The 17,767-nt window shown below is 31.8% G+C and overlaps 3 protein-coding genes across 8 annotated transcripts; 1 reads left to right on the forward strand and 2 right to left on the reverse strand.

Moving 5' to 3' along the window:
* Nucleotides 1–226: 226 nt before the first annotated feature.
* Nucleotides 227–7,854, reverse strand: LOC105258574 (glutamate [NMDA] receptor subunit 1). Of its 3 annotated transcripts, none has more exons than XM_011269913.3 (17): nt 7,661–7,853; nt 6,694–6,880; nt 6,029–6,280; nt 5,466–5,660; nt 5,296–5,396; nt 4,794–4,967; nt 4,456–4,569; nt 4,154–4,313; nt 3,703–3,919; nt 3,400–3,534; nt 3,047–3,204; nt 2,432–2,666; nt 2,101–2,249; nt 1,843–2,000; nt 1,428–1,600; nt 943–1,196; nt 227–666 (listed from the first exon to the last, which is right to left on the reverse strand). In XM_011269913.3, exons 2-17 carry the CDS (start codon nt 6,868–6,870, stop codon nt 421–423), a joined length of 2,898 nt encoding a protein of 965 aa, XP_011268215.1. In that variant the 5' UTR covers nt 6,871–6,880; nt 7,661–7,853; the 3' UTR covers nt 227–420. The 3 variants fall into 3 exon arrangements, with proteins under 3 accessions (XP_011268215.1, XP_011268216.1, XP_011268217.1); XM_011269914.3 differs by having other exon boundaries at nt 7,677–7,842; XM_011269915.3 differs by having other exon boundaries at nt 578–669; nt 7,661–7,854.
* A 1,644-nt stretch (nt 7,855–9,498) lies between these two features.
* On the forward strand, nt 9,499–14,820 carry LOC105258576 (monocarboxylate transporter 12). Of its 2 annotated transcripts, none has more exons than XM_011269916.3 (7): nt 9,499–10,362; nt 10,785–11,047; nt 11,513–11,656; nt 11,736–12,031; nt 12,341–12,999; nt 13,443–13,663; nt 14,542–14,820. In XM_011269916.3, exons 1-7 carry the CDS (start codon nt 9,947–9,949, stop codon nt 14,718–14,720), a joined length of 2,178 nt encoding a protein of 725 aa, XP_011268218.1. In that variant the 5' UTR covers nt 9,499–9,946; the 3' UTR covers nt 14,721–14,820. The 2 variants fall into 2 exon arrangements, with proteins under 2 accessions (XP_011268218.1, XP_011268219.1); XM_011269917.3 differs by having other exon boundaries at nt 12,344–12,999.
* On the reverse strand, nt 13,509–17,489 carry LOC105258588 (UPF0547 protein C16orf87). Of its 3 annotated transcripts, none has more exons than XR_003123528.1 (4): nt 17,294–17,489; nt 16,372–16,560; nt 15,840–16,180; nt 13,509–13,674 (listed from the first exon to the last, which is right to left on the reverse strand). XR_003123528.1 is itself a non-coding variant. In XM_025413529.1 (3 exons), the coding sequence occupies exons 1-3, from the start codon at nt 17,342–17,344 to the stop codon at nt 15,950–15,952; spliced, it is 471 nt and encodes a 156-aa protein (XP_025269314.1). In that variant the 5' UTR covers nt 17,345–17,489; the 3' UTR covers nt 15,196–15,949. The 3 variants fall into 3 exon arrangements, 1 of the variants encoding a protein (XP_025269314.1); XR_003123529.1 differs by having other exon boundaries at nt 13,664–13,682; XM_025413529.1 differs by lacking the exon at nt 13,509–13,674 and having other exon boundaries at nt 15,196–16,180.
* Between the last annotated feature and the right edge of the window lie 278 nt (nt 17,490–17,767).

A 17,767-nucleotide genomic window follows, 5' to 3' on the forward strand; every position in this document is an offset into this window, starting at 1 on the left:
AAAATATTTCTTTATTATAGCAAATAAAATTTAATGGCTGGTTTTTAATCTTGGTTGTAATATTTTCCTCATATTTTAACAATAAATAAAATGTTAACATAAATGTGAGAAAATATTACTAAATTTTCTTTAATTATATATATATCTTATGTTCTTAAAAATTATCTGAAAATCATTTATACAAAATCAGCAATTTATATAAACTAATATTTTATGTATACTATGATCCAATAAATATATTTCATCACAATCTCCTATAAACATCTAACGAGCGGATGATTAATCATCTTAAATACATCCGCCGTTTTAAATATATTTTTGCGATCATATTTTGCTAGTGAGGAAAAATTTTATTGTAATAATCTACTAGAAGACGCAATATTTCTTATTCAGTAAAAAACTACACATTAATGTGAGATATTAAACTATGAGGTGCGACACGTCGGCGGTATAGGCGGCTGGCGACAATCGAATATCGTCAGAGCGAGAGATCGGTCGTTGTCTCAGGTCACTGTCACCTGGCCAGGCGCGACCCGGACTGCGTGAACCTACGTTTGACCTAGCAACCGTATCGACCGCCAAGCTCACTGTCGCGGGATCGTTCAAACCATTGCTTTGAATCCTTCGTTGACAGCTCTGGATTGACGCTCGCAGAGTTTTCCGTTTCTACTTATGACAAAATCCAGTAATTTACTAATTAAAAATGTGCCAAGTCTATAATTTATAAGAAACATGAAAGCAATGTTTCCAAATGCAACTTTAAACAAATATTATATTTACCACAAGTCATACATTAAGTCATAAATTAATGTAAATTGATTTTAATGTAAATTTATTATTAATGTTAATTGATTTATTAATGTTAATGTTTATTTCGATTATAAAAAAAATTTCGATATAATTTCATCAAATTGATTATGTCAATTGAATTGATTATATTACCTCGATCATCCCTCGCCATTTGTCGGCAGCATGTCTAGCTAGTTCCATCTTTCTCTGTTTACGTAATTGATGTTTCTTGTATACCATCTCAATTATGATTAGGCCAACTCCACCACCAATACCAACGCCGACGACAATAAATACCCCCGCCATGTTTTCCAAACCGAGGGTGTTCGGTGTTTTCTCAAACTGTTCGCATTGTTGTACGTTTCCGTGTAAGATCCAGAGATTATCGAGACTCTCCATGAAACCACCTAAAAAAAAACATTGTTAGACGCATTAACGTTAGATACTTAATATACTAAATTAAACTCATTGTCAGTGTGCAGTTTCTGTCGTGAAATATTTTTAATATTACGTTATTATAAATTAATACCATAAATTATAAAGATTGTAATTATTAAAGCAAAAATAAATTTTATCACATAGAAAATAAATTAAAAAATGAGAACAAAGCGGATAGTGTTGAATTGATGCGAGCTTACTTTCGTGAAAATCTAAAATCGCCAATGTCACAGCATCCGCCCAAGGTGATCCTTTTTGCAAACCGATCCCGTAACCCGAGCGGCCAAATAGTTCGCCAGCCGTCACCAATTCGCAATCTTGAGCTGCTTCAAATTCCAATCGGGAGCTATCCCATATAAAGGCCATTAATTTTCTGAAAAAGTGATAATGTGATTATTTAATAAAAAAATATACAAGAAATATATCAAATAACATGTTATTAATTATAAATTATGCGGATAATTTATTTAATTAATTACTTTATAATATATGAAATTAAATCAAAATAAGATTTAACAATGTACATATTTTTAGGATATACATAATACTTTAAGAATTTCAACATAAAATCTAAGTGTTACAGAGGAAACCAACGATCCAAAAATCGATACTCACCCGATTTTAATATCTCGAATCGCTTCTTCCGCGGTATCATAATTATTCGCCTCCATCGTACGATACATGTTGGACAATTCTACCTGGCGTCTGAAATACATATCCACGGCAGATCCCTTCACTGTCGCGCACGTCAAGTTCTCCATCGTATTTCTCAGCTTTACAAACACAAATGTCACAGGTATATCAAATTATTCACTAATACGTTTGTTTCATATCCAGTGTGTTTATTTTCAGAAAACAATTAGTTATTCTCACTCGAGCGTCGTTGATGCCGGTGAGCTTGGTCTTGGGTCGTTCCAAGACGAGGAACGCGGCCAAATTAGCGGTGTACGATGCGACGATGATCATAGCGAATCCGGCCCATACCATTCCTAATACGCGCGCAGAAAAACTTCGTGGAGTACCTGTAGATTTAATCGATTGAGATATGTAATATAAACAAGAATCAATTTTTAAGATATTCTTTGATTCAAACTTTGAATTTGAAATCGATTTTTCTGAGCTCTATTTTTTTCTTCTCTCCAAGTGATATCCAATTAAATGAACCAAAAAAAAAGAATGTACTATCTTTAAAAGAATGTATTACCTTCTCCTATACCGCTGTTTAATAATACACCCCAAGCGAACCAAATAGCACTGGATAGATTGAGCGCATCTTCCTCGGTGCCATCAGTGTTGGCCAATTTGAATCTACCAAAGGGTGAAAATCGATCGAGTAAATACAGGACTAGTGCCACTACATGTACCGATACCATCACCAGAATCCAAAGAGTGTTGCTGAACGGTTGTAAAAAGGATACCAGAGTAGACGATCTCGATGGCTGAATAAATAAAAATCGTTTAATACATTAATATTTATTATATAAAATGATTTATATATGAAATTATTTAGTTAAAAAAAGGATGAAACTACAGGATGAAAAATTTTAATTAATTTTGAAATGTTATGCTAGAATGCTACAGATGAAAGAATATTCAATTAAAAGTATATTATGATTCTTATATTACAAAATTTTCTATAAAATATACATTTATACATATTATTATTAAAAAAATAATTGTATAAAACGCTTTTATTTTTAATTTTGAAATAAAATACTTGCTTTTTTGGACTGTTTCTTCTATGATATAAGATGTAATATTAATATTAATATTAATATGTAATAATAATTATTGCAAAATTAATTTTAGATATATGTACCTTCTTCTCAAGGATAGTGATACCCTGATATTTAAAAGGTTTGCTGAATTCGATAAATTCGGCACGTTCAGGATTGATTGTCAATGGCGCAACGATCATGTCGGCTTGTTCGTTTACAATCTCACCAATTAGACCGGTCCATTCTTTCTTTCCTCCGACTTTCATATATCGACAAAACATGAAAGAGATAGAAAATAAAAAAAATAATTCAAATTATTAATCTTTCGACGTTTAAAAATAAGAATTTTCACAAACTAAACGATAAAATTATTTTTTAGATTCTTTTATAATGTTTTCTTTCTTTAAATATTTTTCTTATGTATATGTATCACAATTCTAATTTAGTTACTTACTTGAACTATTTTTAATCATGTAACTGCCAAATTGTCCATCAGGCGATAGGGCCAAGCTGTATGTAAAATTGATCGTTTTCGACAATTCTTTCAATAAATCCATACAATATCCCTTACAACAAAATATCCGCGTGTCTGTAAATGAAAAAGATAAATTATTACATTTTATAAAAAATATTAAATTTTAGAAACCTAACTATCCTACTATCTTGACGTTCCTCTTTTTACTTTAAAATCTTAGAAGTTGGAGCAAGATTTGTTACGAAAACTTGTTATTTTGTTAATTAGAGAGCAGCAACGTACTTTCGCCATCCGTCGTGTTGAAATGAGGACACGCAATCTCATCGGGCATGCACTTGATTTCTCCGTCAACCAATTCGCGAACGTAAACGAATGGCTTCTCTTCGATTGTCAGCACCTTAAGATGCGTAGGTATCATAAAACCCTCAGGTTTGTTCTTTACACGACCTGGCCATATAATGTTGGACTCGTTCACTCGCAATTTCATTCTGGTACTGTTCTATTACCAATTTGTGAAAGTAATAACAAATGTTATATTTGTAATTTCATTATTTGATATAGAAATATAATCTTCTTTGTTTACAAGATTTAATAACGTGTAATAACGTGTTTGTAGCCGTCTTTCATTAATATCTTATTAATTCAAATTATATATTAATTAATTCAAATGTCTTTTATTAGGTAAGGCAAAATTATAAAATTGTGAAAATCGCTACTGGAATTATTTACTCACAGTGGGACAAAAATACTGGCCGACAGACACTTGCGTCTTATTGTTTGGACTTGCATACTGGATATTAACTATATCGTACTCGGCGTATATGCGATCACCATTATCATCGAATGCCACTTGACCCGTTGCGCCCTGTGGTCGTACCTGCTTACGAATGTACCTAATTGAGAAAGAAATACAAAAATATATATAAACAATAATACAAAAATAATCGCAATGATGGATTATTCATTAAGATTCATTAGGACTTTATTTATAGTCATATTTATCAGAAAATTAAGTATAAAAAAAAGAAATCGTACTGAAAAAGACTCTTGCCAGTTTCCCATATGGAACCAGAATCGCTGCAATCTTTTGGCGCTTCGGTGATCTTTTCCGTTTCATTCATTTCTCGTAAGGCAGATACGAGCACGTGCCTATAATAAATAAAAAAAAGAAATAAATCCTTTATTAGCAATTCAAAATTTCATGATCAGACCAGCTCTCGATTAAAAATTAGTAAAAGATATTCTTTATCTTTCACAGCTAATTTTCAAGAATTGTTAATATCCGAATTAATTTTGAAAAAAATCGATTTTGAATAGACTAACGAATTTGAAATATAACACGATAGAAATATGGATATGTCGGAGATACTGACAGACTATCGGTGATGTGTAATTTTTCTTGTGTAGCGTTGATTAATTTCAATCCTAATAAGCCTTCTGGTGCGTTCGGTGCCTCCAAAGCTTGTTCGGTAACAATCCACACATATCCAGCACCAGTCATATTCAGGGCGGCAGCATCCCTGAAGATCACTCTCGCGTCCGTTTTCCTATATTTCACACATCCAAAGATATATTTACAGATTTATTTAAATAATTTATTTAAATAAATTAATAAATTTCCACAATTTCAAAGCCTAGGTTGCTTCACAAATCAATATTACCTCGAATTAAAAACTTAGAATTTAAAATATGAGAATAAACTTTGTATAATATTAATATTTAATACTATGCAGTTAGATCATTGTATTATATAATTAGAATAAAGATGAAATAATTTATACTTTATATTTATACTTTATATTATAAACTAACATTTCTTCTTCTATTCTATTACAGTTCCTAAAGTAAATGCTGAGAATCACAATAAATACTTACGAAGCATACATGAGGCAAACTCTCGACTGTGCGCCTTTCATTTCTATCAATTGCTCCAGGAAGTTGTTTAATCCTGGTTCAAACTCGATGACTGATTCAACCTGAAACAGTGATGCAGTAGCGTACAACAGTATATATTCTTGCTTGTACATACATCTGATGCAACATACGTGCACTTTGATTTCTACGTCAGCTTCCAAATTTTGCGATGTTGTCTGAAAACGTCCGAGAAGCGCACGACCGTCCGTGTCGGAGCTGTGGATGAAGATGATCTTCATGTAGTTGAAATACTTCAGCAATTCCACCCAGACGTCTGCTTGATGCGAATATGGCGGTACAGTTCGTAAAAATGAGACGTGGATATTCTGCAAAGACATTACTTCACTTATTGAATAATACAACTGGATAACGTGTGCAAGAGATGAGAAAGTTTAATAATTCTTAAAATTCTTAAATTTTTGGAAACATTGTTTTGCATACAATTAGAAAAATCTAGTTTGAAATATTAATTTTTTTTTTTATTTATTTTATTGACCATTTTCGTGATAAGTCACTAAATTAATTTAAAAAAAAATAATTTTTAAAGTCTAATTAAAAATTTTTTAAATTTATTTTTTTGATAAATCACACATCCCTTTCGCAGGAGTATTAATTTGTATCACCGTATTCATCCAATTGTGTTAAACATTCATGTTATTTTGTATACATGTCTTTTTTATTTTATTCTGTATACTTTGTCCGAGAAGGCAGAATCCCTAGACGATATGCCGATCACGGGTATATGATAAAAGCCGCTGGTATAGGAAACCGCAGCCGGTGACAAGTCACCGATAAGCGGATGTGACACCACTACCCCATACACCTGTTCAGCTATCAGAGATTTGCAGACGCTCAGTGCAGTTCTGATCGGGTTGGAATCCATCTCGATTACCGTATGCTTAAATGTGACCCCTTTATTGACATATTGGAAATCGAAATTGAGATGCTGAAACATACGTAAAACACATGTGCACTACATCTATAGATGAATAGATGTTGAATGTATTGAATACACAATATACGAATGTCGCATATTGTATAATATAAAAAATCTTTAAAAATAAATTTAACATTTAATAATAAAATAAATTTAACATTTAATAATAAAATTAACATGTATATCTTTAACTATTATTGACTATTATTATTTAACTATTATTGACTTATACTATTTTGCACATTTCTGTAAATTGATTTCAAATATTATTTATATTATTAATACCAATTAAATATATATATGATTGAAAAAATATACATGTCATATATTTATTATAACATATATTTGTATGACAATTATGTTTTTACTAACATTTTACTATTTTTCTAGGAATATCTCATCAATCATAATTTGAATCTTACATCGACTGTTTTTCCGAAGTGCGCTTTACTCTCGTTGCTGGAGAAGACGCCGCCAATCTTGAAATAACTTGGATTATTATAATTCATTGTCTTGGCGATGACGAGTCCTAAACGCGGAGCATTGTGTAAAATGATAAAGATGAGCGATAATACAGTCCTCACGTGCAATCTCTTCATTGTGCAGTTACTGCAATAAACAAATCCACGAGGTAAGTCAACGAATTAGTAATTTTTCGATAATTTTTAAAATTTGTTAAACGCGTATGTTTCTTTTCAAGAATTTGACATTTAACGCTTATAACTAATTATAATATTATTTTGAAATAATAATTATTATTAAATTAATTTATTTCAGTAAAAAGGTATCATGTAAACGAACAATATTAAATAATCGATTAATTGATAACAATTAATTAATAACAATCTTAATCTTTTTTAATGTAGTCTTATTTTAATTTAAAAAAGATAAATCGTGTTTGTTATTTTAATACAACATGTTTAAGTTATAAAAAACTTATGTCAGTTTTCTTTTTAAAAATGGATATATATATATATATATATATATATATATATATATATATATAAAACTCATTTTCAATTAAAAATAATACTTTTTACTGAATTTTATTTATTGCTAAAGATTAATTGAATTATTGATGAGTTAGTATCCTTCTCTACAATAAACAGCCTCCGCCCTTTTTTCAATAAGTTTTTTTACATTTTTGTAACGTCAACAAAACATACTATTTCAATGTCCTTATGTTTACATATATTACCTTCCTTTTTTGTATTTACGTTTATGTAAATAGACGCTTATATATTTTTCAATATAGTTCGTCATATAATTGATTCTTTTACACACATTCTACAGATGCATATTTGAAAATAATAATTGTTATATTTTATTGAAAATTTCATTAATTTTAATGCGATTCATAAATTTTAGAATGAGACATCTCTTACTTACGTAATTTTTGACGTACTTTATTATATGCACTCTATCTTGGACTTCTCATCCGATTCTCTGAAGCGAGACGGATGTCCAAGGATCCAATCGGGATCTACTATTCGTCACATATCAAAACTGATCCGCACCCAAAGGAAGTACACCTTGGAACAGCCCAAGTACTAATGCCGTTCTTCGAGATAAAGCGCGAGCGCGAGGTATGTAGCAGATTTGTCATCGATCCAGTCGGATGCTGCGCATAGAAGTTACCCCCATCACAGGAGGTTGATTATTGAGAAATCGCTAAATTCAAACAGGGTTGATCGCGGTAAAATGATATGTTTAAATATTTATTATCGATATTATTATTTCTATATTCTATTTTTATGTGTGCTCTACAAATTTTTTGTTTATTATGCAAGATTTATCTTAGAAGTAATTCTGAGATATTATTTTGAAAGATAAATTGATGAGATAACTTAATTTTTTCAACAAAATTATCAAATAATATTAAATAACAATAAACTAAATAATAATAAATTAATAGCATATTAATAATTTTTTTCCAACTTATGACTGAATTACATTCGGCAGCAATTCGTAAAACAGTCATCCCTGCGTGCATTTCCCCTATAATTGCTGTTTGATAATTATGACAATCGCAAGGACAAACGATGCACGCTAGATTACGTAATGATGAGCGAAGGTCGACATCAAGGAGACAATTAAACCGCAATGCGAAGCTTTTTAATGATAAAGATTTCGAAAATTTCCGATGACTGGCAATCTCACTTCAATCGGAAAAAATATCAAATATTGTTCTTATTTAAATGACGAGAGTAAATTTTGATACAATCATCAATGTAATGCTATAACGATTCAGCAAAATACTCATTTACATTAATCATACTATTTACTCAGTTACATTAATCATATTTGTTCATTTACATTCAATTACATTATGAGATATCGCATCAATAAATTCCACAATTTTAAGAAAGTATATATCATATTATTTAATGCTTATTTACACATTATATAAAATTCTTATATAATAAATATTTTTTGGTAATAATTATTACATATTACATTAAAAAGCGACCATAATTTTTTTTATAAAAATGTACTTTTTTGTAAGAATTATTGAGATAATATTTTTTTGAAACAAAGATTTATCTAGTTACCAGTATTCCAAAGACAAAGTGTTTCAAACGTAGTAATTTGTAATATATCTTCTTTCATGAGAAAGTTTTACATTACTATATAAATGTAGAAATATGAATTAAATAACATCAATTTTTCTTTTGAGCTTTTCTTTTGAGTCTTTATTTTCTTAATGCAATCAAAAAATCTAGTTATATGAAACTTTATATACAGGCTTCAAGCATAATGATTCATCATATTCTTGTCTTTATTGAAAAACTTTATATTTTCTATAGATATACAATTATATATCGAGCGTGACGCAGAGTCTTGTCATCATCTAAGCAATTTATATGTTTTCGGTACAATCAAGTTTCATCCAATTGCCAACACTCCGGTTGCTAACGCTCTATATGTGAGTTATTTGAAATATAGCTTGACTTGTTACTTTCTCTCTTAAACTTATACTATTTTTCCATATGCATGTAACCCAGTTTTATGTTGGCCAAAAAAACGATAGATTGTTTTGTTTCGTGTTCGTTATATATATATATGATGCACACGGTTTTTCCTCTGTCAGTGCGTTCGCACGTGGGTGATTTTCACGAAGATTGTCTTTGCGCGTCAGCACAACCGACATGTATCGATCCTACTGTAAATTTCCAGTTAATGGCAACCCTCCACCACACAGACTGCGTGCGCACCCCCGAACTCACCGTGTGTTCACCGAGAGTCTTAGTCTACTCTACAAGGTCGGGAGAAGCGTTTTGATAATTAGACAAGAGGATCCTGATCGCATCAACTTTTTCACCTACTCCTGCTCATTCAGTTTAAAAGCCAAATCAAGAAGCCTCGAAGCCCCACTGAGGGGCTCGACGAATACAGTAAGGAAAGGAAAGAAACGAAAGGGGTTGCATACATCATTGTAACGGCACCATTACGATAGGTGAATATCGTTTACTAGGTAGAGAGATAAATTCGTTCTCCATTCAGTGGAGAAGAAGGTGAATCTGGTGTGGAGAGTGATCGAGGAGAAAGCTCGAGGAACCGTCAGACGACTAGAGAAGAGATCAAAGTACAAGTAAACCACGGGCGACCAACCAAGTAATATAATCCAATGCATTACGGTTCCCCCGGTTCCACAGAGAAAGCCGCCGAGGAAATATGTCGCTACCACGGGAATGGAGCTTTCAGGACGCGTGTCGGGCATCGAGCCTACTGGTGGACGCCGACATCGGCGTCATCCCAACGGCAGCGTCCTCCCAGGAGATGGTTGTCACAGGCAGTAGCGCGATAATCGACGAGAACATGAATAATCAACCGGCGACGCAGCTAGGCTCGCTCTTCTCCATCCATTCGGCGCCGGTGTTCGACCTGAGTGGCAGTGTCGCTGTCGGGGCACCGTCGCCGAATCAACCAGGATCTCTGGCGGTTCAGGCAACGGCGACGTCAACCCCGATCGTGCCGCCGCATTTGCAGAGTCCCGAAGGCACTTTGCTCGAGGATGAGGACAATGACAACCTGCTGACGATATCTAGCCTCACTGCCCGGCCGCTCATCGCTAAGTCTAGGGAGCTCAGGTCAGTGTCGGGGAATGCATATCCGAGGTGCTATCAAGAAGACATCGATTAAAAATTTCACAACATTTGCAATAGCAAATAAAGCATATACTTTCAAAAGTACTTCAGTTTTAACAAACGTTGACCTATTTCCCTTAAGTTAATACGATTGTTTCTTCAATTAAATTGATACTTCTACAGATTATTTTTTTAATATGTGAAATATCTTATCGCGTTCGCCAAGTAATTTTTTCTAAAATTTCTCTTTCAATCTCCAAATATATTAGAATGTTTTCCAAAGAAATGCAATTGTTCAAAAATCGTATAGCTACAGTAAAAAAAATCGCTGTGTATTATGTGCAGTGTATTCGCAAATAATTTCATATTTTCGTAAATTCGTGAATAATTATTCGTTTGAATAACAATGTCATAATAATGTTTAGGTCTGTCAAGTGTATAGCCCCGAAAGGAAGAAAATCCCGACAAAGAAACGAGAGGAAACCTCGAAACACCACGTACGTTCCTCTGGATGGTGGTTACGGCTGGGTGGTGGTATTCGGCGCCTTCTTCGTGCAGTTTTGGGTGGCTGGGTTGGTCAAGTCCTATGGCGTGCTCTACGTCGAGGTCATGGAGACTTTCAAGGACTCGTCTGCTTCGGTCGCATCCTGGATACCGGCGATTTTGACGTGCCTATGTCTAGCGCTCGGTAAATCTTCATCGTAAAAAATTCTATTCTGTTTTTATCGTCTTCTTAAGCAGTCGATTGCCTGAAATTACCGGTACTTGAAATTTATTATCAGTTGATTACTTGTTTGTTTTTGGAATTTATTAGTTCATCAATAATTTATTAGATGATTGTATACGAAAAATTTTTGGGATTCAGAAAGTTTTATGGAAACTTTTGCAAGATGCTTTTTTAAATACGTTACGTTAATGAATATTATTTTATAATACTTTACATTTTACTTTTCGTGATTTTCGAATCACAAATATATATGTAAATATTAAATAATATAAAATTTTCATCCAATAACGTTGTAGTATACAATCTTCCTTTTTTAAAAATATCGGCAAGAAGCTCTTCAACCATAAATCAAAACTCAATTTTCTACTCTTTCTTAATATACATCAATATATCATTTTATGTATTAAATCGATATTTCAATTGCAGCTCCGGTAACGAGTATGCTCTGCCAGAAATACAGCTGTCGAACGGTGGTTTTTGTGGGAGGACTTTTCTGCGCTCTAGGACTTACAACTAGTTATTTTGCCACGCGACTGATACACCTCTTTTTTACATTTGGAGTGCTAACAGGTTTGTTAAATTATGCTTGCTTCTATTATGTTTCCTCGACACTTTAATGCATAATTATCGAGGAAAAAAATCTTTTTAGGTATCGGCGGCGGTTTGTCCACGACGCCAGGTATAATCTTGGTGTCGCAATATTTCGATAAGCATCGTGCACTGGCTAACGGCATCTGTGTATCCGGCACTGCCGCGGGTAGCTTCATGTTCCCGCTTCTGATCGAGTTTCTGGTGAAAGATTTTGGTTTCCACGGCACGATATTGCTGTTGGGCGGTTGTATGTTGCATGTGTGCGTTAGCGCGACGCTATATCGGCCACTAGACGAAAATTACGCACCTGAGGAAAACGTCTTGGTAAAGATCGAGAACGAAATGAAAGAGCAGGTGAAGATTTTCAATAAGTTTAAAATCTTCTCAATTTATACATATATGCATACATACATACATATATTTATTATTGATATCAATATTTATTAGATACACCACAGACTATTTTTTGATATCTTCTTTAATATTATATATTTTACATATTAAAAATATAAAAATCTAGTTTCTCAGTTTTGCTAATTTTTTTTCTTTAAATATATTTTCTTCTATTGTGTCGTTAGACAAAAAAAATATAATCAATTTATAATAACGATTAGTCGATAGCCTAGTGTAAGAAGTGACGATGGATTATAATTTACTTTCTAGCAGGATCAGGACAAGTCGACGCAACAGAAACTGGAATTGTTATTCGCCAACGATCCAACTGCCCGACACAATATGTTGAATGAATTGTTTCATCAGAACAGCGGTGTGGTGGCAGTCGAGTTGACAGATAGCGACGAGGAGAAGGATGTGATGGGCGAGGGTCTCCGCTTGAAGCCCATTTCTAAGATTCGCAGTTCCAGCATCCTGCACAGCGTGGAAGATCTATCGACGGATTCGACATGCGTGTACAAAGCAAGATCATCGCTAAGATCGTTGAGATCGTCTGTGACGGCGATGGGCCCACCAGAACAACAACAGCCACCGCCGTCGCCGCCAAGCAGATTGCCATCCTTGACACCAACAGCGACGTCGACGGAATCCAAGATCACGTTCATGCAGAAACTAACGCGCTATATCGATCTCTCGTTGCTGAAGGATCCACAATTCATCATGATGTGCATCTCCGTCTGTTTGATGTCCACTGGCAGTCCGTACATGCTGTATTATCTGCCAGCGTACGTCCACGCTGCCGGTTACACTAAGTCGGAGGCTGGTTATCTAGTAGCTATCTCCGCTGCTCTCGACTTGTGCGGTAGACTCGGCCTCGGCTGGCTGTCGGATCTCAAGCTATTTGATCGACGGAAAGGATATATCGGAAGGTGAGCGATTTTATTTACGCACGACATGTGCTTTTGTCTTCGTGAAATCTAATCCAAGCGTGAAAAAATGATTATGGAATATGCCGCATCTCGATTATAAAAAAAAATAACAAACTTGATACCATATAAAAAATTCTTATCTTTATAATAATATTTCTGATCACATTTTGTCAAATATCACAAAGATTAACTCTAATATTTGTAATCGATTCGTTTCTATTTGTTTTATTTTCTGTTCCGAAATTACCACATGTGAAAACTATTTTAGGATCCTGGAGATTCTATTTTACACTCTCCTCAGTCTGAATATTAAATAAACAGACAATTAAGTATCTTGAAACGATATTTTTAGCAAAATTCTTCAATGCCTAACAAAGCTTGAAGGAAATACGGATCAAAGCATAATTATTTATACCGATGTATTTTCTGTTGTCATCGAGTAGTGTAGTGGGTGCCGGCGTGGCGGTCCTCGCAATCCCGATGGCTCACTCCTTTTATGTATTGGCGTGTTCCGTCGGAATGTATGGACTATGCCTAGGTTGTTGGTTTCTCCTAGTTCCCGTCCTGCTCGCCGATCAATATGGCACCGACAAAATATCGTCCAGCTACGGTCTGGTGAGGATGTTCCAGAGCTTCGGTGCGATTTCCATTCCACCACTCACTGGTACTTTTCAGCTGTAGAACTATATACTGTTATTTTCCAAAAGCAGTCTTTAAATTTAATTTTTCAAATAAATATTCTTTTACATTAATTATATTCACATAATTTAAATTTTTATTAATTATTTTAAAAATCTAGAACTGTGGGGAAATAATGCACGAAATATTTCCCGTTGTACTCTCAGAAACAACAGCAAGAATATTGAATCATACTATATATCATGTTAATTATGTGCACATAATTATGTCAAAGGTGCGAAGATAAAAATATAAAAGCTGCATGCGCGCATACAATATATATCAGTTTATGGGGGATGCTTTTTAGTTCAATGATTTTTTTATGATGAATTACCTTGAGATTATTATCAACAGCTTTTTTCGAGATATTATTTTTCTTCTCTTAATAAAATTATTTTAATTGATATAATATTGTATTAATATAATTAAAGACTAGATCAAATATTATGCAATCAAATTATATATTAATATATAAATTTGAAATCGATTTTTCCTTGGAGAAAATTTCAAAAAATATCACATGTTAAAGAAAATCCATTCAAATTACAAATGATTAAAAGTGGATATTTTCACAAATTAAACTTTATAGCAAAATCCTATATTTCTTATTTAATTACAAGTAAATCTCTAAACTTAATTTTGTATGAAGAAATGATATATTTGTTTCTAACATCAAATTTTTTACATTAAGAAACATAAGCTAAAAATAAAGAATTGAAGAATCTATCCCTGAAATGATTGCACACACATGATACTCTTTATATTTAAATCAGCATTATATATATTAGCATATATATTTATTCATTTTTATAAGATTCTCTCCTATATAACTCCTATATAATTCTCTCCTATAAATTGTTCCAGGTTACTTGCGTGATGTAACCGGAAGTTATACCGTGTGTTTTCTGTGTATGGGTACATGTATGGTTGTAGGAGGTTTACCTCTACTTTTGGTCAATGAGAACCAGACAGATCCAACAGCAACAAAGCTGCCCGTAAACACCGAGAATAACAATCGTCAAGAAGATACCGTAAAAGAGTAAATTATTTTGAAAATGTGATCGTTGATAATGTGAAGTGATCTAATGTGTAATAGGAAAATAAATAAATCATAACAGTTGTCACAAAAAAAAAAGAAACATTATTGCGTTTATTGAGCTTTTTCCAAGTATTAATAAACTCCTATTCATCGATTTGTCATTTTCCATATTGCAAGTATAGTATATTTTTGCAAAATATGCAATAGGTTAATTTAATTTAAATAAATTAAATATAAATTAGAAATTAATACGTTCATTGTAAATGTATTTTATCTGTCAAATTATTCTTCAAATATTTTTGGCATTTTTCTTGACATTTCAAAGTTTAAGTACTTTCCAATCACATATTATTTCTGATTAATCCAAGTAATCTATTGAGAGCTTCATGAGAATAATAAACATGTTAAATATAAATCCAGTTTTAAAATAAAATCTTTTTATCTTATTTATCTTTATTATATACATCTTTATTATATACAAATCTTTATTACCATAATTCAGCCCTTAATATATACGTATACGAAATTGATATTTTGGAGAATTGTACACAACATTTAAAACGACGATGACAAATGTAAAAAATTATTTTACAGATAAATCTATGTATTTATGTAAGTAAAGTACACATTAGGTCATGACTTTTACGTATTTTTAATTTTCTTAATAGGTAAGTATAACGGTTGCTATAAAATAGATTTGGAAGATTTTGTTAAACTGTGATGTCTGTAAACTTTAAAGTCTGTATTTGTATTCCATTAAGAGCTATATATGGCAGTCATGATTACAAGTCTGACGTAACAATTACATCACTATATGTAATTTTAATATCGGATGAATAAAATTCTGAATTTGTGAGATACAAATATAGGCAGTATGAATGTGCCAAGAGAATGCAAAACAATAAAATTACAAGTCTATATATCTCATATACAACAGTTTTGAGATAATCACAATTATCAATGAATAATAATCCACAATAGCATGGTAACATAAAGAATATTAAATTGATTAGAGACTTTTTATGGCAGTTAATTATGTTTGTAGATAAATCTGTATAGGGACTGAAATCGATGTATATCGGTAAATTTCCGATGCCATAGGAACTCGCATTACACTGCTTACCTTTGTTTTATTTGCGCCTCACTACGCCACTGTACGTAGTAAAGCAATCGTGTTGAACTGATGTCAGATTTGTCAAAGAGATACGCATGTATCTGTATCTAATTTTAATTTCATGTAGGCTTCCAAGCTACCACTCTCATTTTGTTGTTCAGTTCTTGCAATATGAGAGAACAAGTGAGTTGTTTCTCTGGAGATAAACCATTGATCCCATCCATTTCATCATCATCATCACCTACTCCACTATTACTGCCACTTTTGCCCTTTCCCTTTCCTTTCCGCTTCTTCTTTTTGTTCAACTGCCGACAATCAATATCATTTGCAGTATCTATAGTCCGTCTGATCTAAAAGAACAGAATAATTTCTATATATAATAATATGAAATATTTTAGATAGAGAAGAAATATATTTTATATGCAATAATATTAAGACAGAATATACTATAAATACTGTATAAATCTATGCAACTGAGTATTACTGTAAAAATAATATTTTATTTTCTATAAATATTCTATAATATAATTCTAATTATTACTTTGGTATTTTTTTTTGTCTGTTTGTCATATTCCAAAGCATCGTAATAATTTGGTTTCTCGCGTTTAATACGATTAGTTCTCCTTGTCTTCATCACTCCACCATCAGGACTTGGTGGACTTTTGATGGAATTGCGCCGTGCATTGAAGAAGGAATGTCCACAGGGACAAGCTTTACAGGCAACAGGTACCTTATAAAATATAATAAAATTATAATAAAATAATTAAATTTATACATATATATATATATATATATATATATATATATATGTATGTGTGTGTATATATATTAATATATTTTTATTCAATGCACGAATTATGGCAAATAAATAAAAAAAAAAATATATATATATGTATATATATATATATATATATATATATATATATATATATATATATATATCAGCAACAAGCAAAAAAAATTTATTTTAATGTTTATTAATAAAAATATTATTAAATAAAATCTTTTATATATAATCAATATATTATAAATATAAATTATTTAATCATTTTCCCCTTCTTTTTAAATTAATGTATTAAATTCAATCAATATTCGATATAAGCATGTATGTGTGTGTGTATATATATATATGTATGTATGTATATATATATACACACATATACATATATATATATATAATGTAATATATATACACTTAGAAACAAATCTACAAGAAAAAAAAAAATTATATTTTATTTCTTATTCGTATTTTACATATATTTTTAACATCAAATTTATCTATGAAAAATTTACTTAAAATAGAAGATATTTGATAAGCACATAGCAAAGTAGAAGAAAGGTAGAATTATTCATGGCGGATTGAGAATATTATAAAACACAAATAATATATAACTTTACGTATACGATATACTATATTTAATAAATAAATATAAATATGTACGAAAGAGACCATTTAAAAATACCTGTTGTTCGCACTTGGGACATCCTTTGCTAATCGTCTTAGTTTTGGCCATATTTCGAGCTGGACTCTATTGCAATGATAGACAAAGAGATTATACCTTTCAATTCAGAAATATAAATATATAGCAATCGTAACAAAGAAACAAGCGATTGTGGCTCCTTCAATGCAGTTACTCAGCGCCGCCAACTATATGATATTGAAATATCGATGTGTATGCACGCGCGCGCGCGAACTCTACATGTATAATATTTAACTACATATCAATTACACAATTTTTATAGAAAATTTCAACCGAAAGGAAAAAAAATACTTAAAATATTAGTAAATTTGTTTTTTTAAACATACATTTTATGAACTCTATATTCTCTGTATTAAAGCTAAAATAATATTTAAAATTATAGATTTGGATCGTATTTCAATCATTTTCAATTTAAGGAGGCCTTTTTAATATCCTATGTGTAAAAGTTCGATTGAA

The sequence above is a fragment of the Camponotus floridanus genome, unplaced genomic scaffold, assembly GCF_003227725.1.
Source record: "Camponotus floridanus strain SB8 unplaced genomic scaffold, Cflo_v7.5 scaffold68, whole genome shotgun sequence".
NCBI lineage: Eukaryota > Metazoa > Arthropoda > Insecta > Hymenoptera > Formicidae > Camponotus > Camponotus floridanus.